Genomic DNA, 644 nt, shown 5'->3' on the forward strand with positions numbered 1-644 from the left:
AGGCACAGATGAAGGATGTTTGATAAAAGCCATCTTCCAATTCTGTAAGGTAGCCACCAACAACAGGCCCCAGGATGAAGCCCACACTAGAGGCTGCATTGAAGCGTCCCATTACTAAAGGGCGGTCTCTCTCCGAAACCAAGTCGGAAAGCAGGGCTTTAGAGATGGAGAGTGTGTGTTTGAAAATACCTGCAACATAACATAAACAACATAATAAATACTTATTTCTCAGTCCAAAGGGTTAGAAATGACTGTATGATTGATATTTTTAAGATTCCATTGACCACCAATTTTTCAATGCTAGAGACGTGCAGCATGCTGGGCCATCACCATCATCCTGCTATTCAAGATTTGGACTTTGGTATCAAAATTATTCAGGCATCTGTGTCAAAAAAGCATTCCTGCAGCCCTGGTGAAAGAAGAAGTAACTGAGGGCTGAAGCCCTGTAGGAGTAAAATAGCTTCTGAAAGAGGAACTTGTGGGTGGGTAATGGTGGAGTAGGAATGGCTTGTTTATTTATGAACATAGCTCTGTACCAGCTTCACTGAGTGTGAAGATTTCCAGGATTGCAACACACCAAATTGATACGGGAACCTGGTGGGTAGCAAAAGGAGAGCACAGAAGGGGTAAGCATACTGCAGGAA

The 644-nt window shown here is 43.3% G+C and overlaps 1 protein-coding gene across 1 annotated transcript in view; it reads right to left on the bottom strand.

The window, feature by feature from the left end:
- Positions 1–644, bottom strand: part of MFSD9 (major facilitator superfamily domain containing 9) — a 10,706-nt gene that overhangs the window by 1,459 nt on the left and 8,603 nt on the right. Inside the window, exon 5 of the mRNA XM_010135758.1 lies at positions 1–189. Within this exon, the coding sequence (XP_010134060.1) occupies positions 1–189 (189 nt within the window). The remainder of the gene's footprint in view (positions 190–644) is intronic.

Source organism: Buceros rhinoceros, unplaced genomic scaffold (genome assembly GCF_000710305.1).
Source record: "Buceros rhinoceros silvestris isolate BGI_N320 unplaced genomic scaffold, ASM71030v1 scaffold185, whole genome shotgun sequence".
Taxonomy (NCBI): domain Eukaryota; kingdom Metazoa; phylum Chordata; class Aves; order Bucerotiformes; family Bucerotidae; genus Buceros; species Buceros rhinoceros.